Source organism: Engystomops pustulosus, chromosome 3 (assembly GCF_040894005.1).
Source record: "Engystomops pustulosus chromosome 3, aEngPut4.maternal, whole genome shotgun sequence".
Taxonomy (NCBI): Eukaryota; Metazoa; Chordata; class Amphibia; order Anura; family Leptodactylidae; genus Engystomops; species Engystomops pustulosus.
In genome coordinates this window covers 185210606-185214473 of record NC_092413.1, presented here as the reverse complement: position 1 = coordinate 185214473, position 3868 = coordinate 185210606, and the positions used below count along the sequence as shown (strand labels likewise).

Below are 3868 nucleotides of genomic sequence, written 5' to 3'. Positions count from 1 at the left end.
AGCTCAGTGGCTCAGTAAACTACAAACCTGGAGGAAAAGGCAGATAAAACTATAGATTCAGATTCAATTTAATACTAATACTGTTTTCGGAGATCGCGCCGCTGGGATAGTTATTTAGAATGGGATTGTGTCACACGCAATCGGATTTTGGTGCATCGGTGCTGGCTTTTATGCGACAGAAATCAGGTAGGTGGGCCGTTGGACGATCCAACGGATTTGGACAAACCTTGGGATTTAGCTTTAAAATTGTGTCCCAAGACATGCACTTACATACACCAGGAAGAAGAAGGTGAACTCCGGCGGATCTGAGCAGGGGAGCAACAGATGCAGGTAATCAGGCGCACAATCTTTGTGAATCGTGCCGGAATGCATGATCGTCGGACAGCGCACAGCTGGTATTGCGACAGGATGGGGTAAGTAAATGTGCCCCTATGTCTTTAACTACCCAGATCTCACATTCTATAGCTCCCAGAATTAGAGGCCTGATACAATTTGAAAGATGAGATCATATTATTTAACCTGATGCCAGAACCATGGCTCTAAGTACAATAAATCCCAATATATAACATCTAAAATGACACCACCCATGTAGCCTCTCAGCCTGAATCAGGCTGAAGTGCAAGCATCACTTATCACAATTATATCTTATGTTCTATGGCAGATAGAAACATGATTAAAACATGGGATTTTCATATTTTAAATCACTTCAGGCCTTTGGTGCTGTGAGCTACAGAACCAGAGATACAGGAAGTTAAAGAAAAAGTTTGTAATTGCATTCACAATTTTACCTCCAGTTCTCTAGCCTACAGAACCAAAAGCCTGAAAGATTTTCCTGCGATTTGATAGATAACATTTCTTCTTTAATCTGATACCATAACCATGTTTCTAGCTGCTATAAAACCCAACTGATCTTTCCCCTTCAGCCTCTAAACCTGACTCATTTCTGGAAAAAGATGACAGTTTTCTACTCATTCTCACATAACTTTACAGATGATTTTCATGGGAAAATGAGGCATAATTTACATAAAAGAGGGAATTCTAGAACGACATTTAATACTTTACCTGAGAGTGCTGCTAGTTTAGATGGGTGAAAATAGGTAACAGTTTTCCTTTAAGTCTGTTTTGTATGGGAGTATGGGCTATATTTTCTCAAAGCCAATGTGGGTCCCAGCTGATAATGAAGGCAAATTTTTGCCACTCACTGATACATCAATATGTTAGGTAGGTTTCTAAAATCTAAACTCCAATTACCTCCTTTGTGATACTTTATTTACAGTTTGTTAAAGAACAACATTTTTATACATTCAATATATAAATTGTATATATATCAAAATTTCTATATATTATCATTTTAAACATTTCAATATATGGATACCCCCATAGGATAGAGGACAACAATCTGGTTGGTTGGGCTCCTGGCATTCGTCCCATACTAATGAATGGTGCTCGTCCTGCAACTCCACCGATTTGTTAGAATAGAAAGCCTCTTCTCTGGATTGGTGGGGGTCCTGTTTTCAAGATCAGTAGGAGGTCCAGAAGTCGTACCATCACTGATCTGCTTGTTATCCCCTATCCTGTGGAGGTAGGGGGTTACTTGCAAAGTCTGAGCAACCCCTATTAGGACAATTTAATGAAAAGGATACACACAAAGAATTTGATCATTATCTTCCTTCACTTCTACAACCTTGAATGGTTATTTCAAAACTTAAGACCCAAAATGTTTTTATAACAAAATTATTAACAGGGTTTTAAAAAAAAAATCTTTACAAAAAAATATTCTACTACTTGGTTCAAGAGATAAACAACCTTCATACCCAGTCTGACTCACGACCATAATGGATATTCTTATTTTCAGTTATTTAGCAGTAACACTAAGACTATAGAGCCAGTGCTGGACTGGTCTATTACAATACCCAGTTTGAAGGCTACTAAAGTCTATTTTCCAGGCAGGTGAAGGGTGAGACCCCAGAATGATATTATTGAGTGGGCCCAACCAGTCCCATACCTTCATTAACCTCATAACTCTATATGATAGATAATATATTTAGTAACATACTGAAAATGGTCATTTTTGATGGTTCTCAGGTTGTTTTTGCCTCAACTAATGCCCAGTTCTTGAATATTATCAGTAGCATTGTGGAAACTGTGGTAGAACCAGGTCAACATCTGCAAACAGTTTGTATATTCTCTCAGTGTTTGCATGGGTTTCCTCTGGGTCCTCCTGTTTCCTCCCACACTCCAAAACATACTGGTAGGTTGATTAGATTGTGAGCCCCATGGGGACAGGGACTGATTTGGCAGCTCTGTGCAGCGCTGCGTAATCTGTGTGCGCTATATAAATTATTATTATGCGTGATTGACCATATCGGAAACCGCTGATCTCTTACCTATTAGACATGACAGGTGCAACATGTCTATGTTTTCTTAATCTCAAAAAGAGTTTCAATGACTTATATATTTGCCTGTATCGAAGTCCGTACAAACAAGGCGATGCGGCTTTTGGCAGGACAATTAACACATTACAGATTGTCAGTGTTATCCATAGTCCCGTTCTCAATCCAATGACCTTTCCCATATAGAGCAATGATTCTGATAACAGCAGGAGGAGTGGGCTCAAATAAAAGAACAGAATGGTATGATGCAACAAAAAAGTCACACTGGCTCGAGAAGACACGCTCTTCCAGATTCCCGTTTCCCTTGTTTTATAATATAAAACAATATAGCAGCAGAAGATTAAAGAGAAGCATAAGAGAAAAATAATTACAAATAGGATATAGCACAGTTTCAGGGCATCATCTCCGTGTAGCGCCATGAGTAGGATCACTGGTAGAGAACATAGTTCCAGGGGACATGGTGCAGGCTTTTGAGTAAAATACAACGCTAAAAAGACAACTGCGGGAAAAAAAAAGGATGAGAACCAAAGCAATATCAACATTTTCTTAGTTCTCCGTGCAGGAAGTAAGGACATGTAGTGAAGAGGCCATAAAACTGCTAAGTAAGTGTCCACCACCATTGAAGCTGTGGTCAGTACTCCTCCCCAGTAGGTGACAGCCAACAAGAAGAGTAGCAGAATACATACATGTTTTGGGATCTTCCAGCTAATCATGTTACATACGGCAGTAGCAGTGTACAGCATGAGGTATATCAAGTCGTAGAGCACTATATTTCCAAGTAGTAAGAACCTTGTCTCCTTGCGCATGCTCATGTTGGAGTAAATGGAGAATATTATCGAAGGCGTGAAGAAGAGTGCGGTCACACAGCAAAAAGTTGTTGGTATAAGAAACAAGTGCATCTCCGCATAAGATGGGTAAATAATCCATTCCCGAATCATGTAATGCTTTGGTGGGTCAATTTCAAAGCTGTGGTTGTCATACGTCTCTCTTTGCAGCATAATGGAAGCGTTGACTATTTTGCTCAGGCTGCACTCTGACGTGTTCATGGTTCTTCTCCTCAAAGTAGAACTGTCCTCCTAGAATAACTTCTGCCCAAAAGTTGTTTCTTCTTTGCTCCCACAATCACTGCTGGATAGGAGGTTAAGTTTCCACAGCAGCTTCATTATCAAATATTCTATACTTTGATAAATGTCTACATTGAAGTCTACATTGAAGCGTTTCTGAGCTGTGTGTTGCCAGCCTTCAGCCTCTCGGCTATAATAATGAAGAACAGATGGGTCGGCTCCGTGATTGCACCGATTTATCCAATAAAACTCAACATGCCATATGCACTAGGCCACCGAAGCCATCATATCATAGCTCTTAACTGTAGCAGAGAGCAGCATAAACAGTATCTACTCCATTCAATATAATCAATATTACATTTAACTGTGCTATGGACAATGATAGATTCTACCATGCGGTACAAGGTACTT

At 39.7% G+C, this 3868-nt stretch overlaps 1 protein-coding gene across 1 annotated transcript; it reads right to left on the bottom strand.

Moving 5' to 3' along the window:
- Nucleotides 1-2383: 2383 nt before the first annotated feature.
- LOC140122891 (probable G-protein coupled receptor 148) lies at nt 2384-3439 on the bottom strand. Its single transcript, XM_072144132.1, has one exon. The coding sequence runs from the start codon at nt 3437-3439 to the stop codon at nt 2384-2386; it is 1056 nt and encodes a 351-aa protein (XP_072000233.1).
- Nucleotides 3440-3868: the final 429 nt, after the last annotated feature.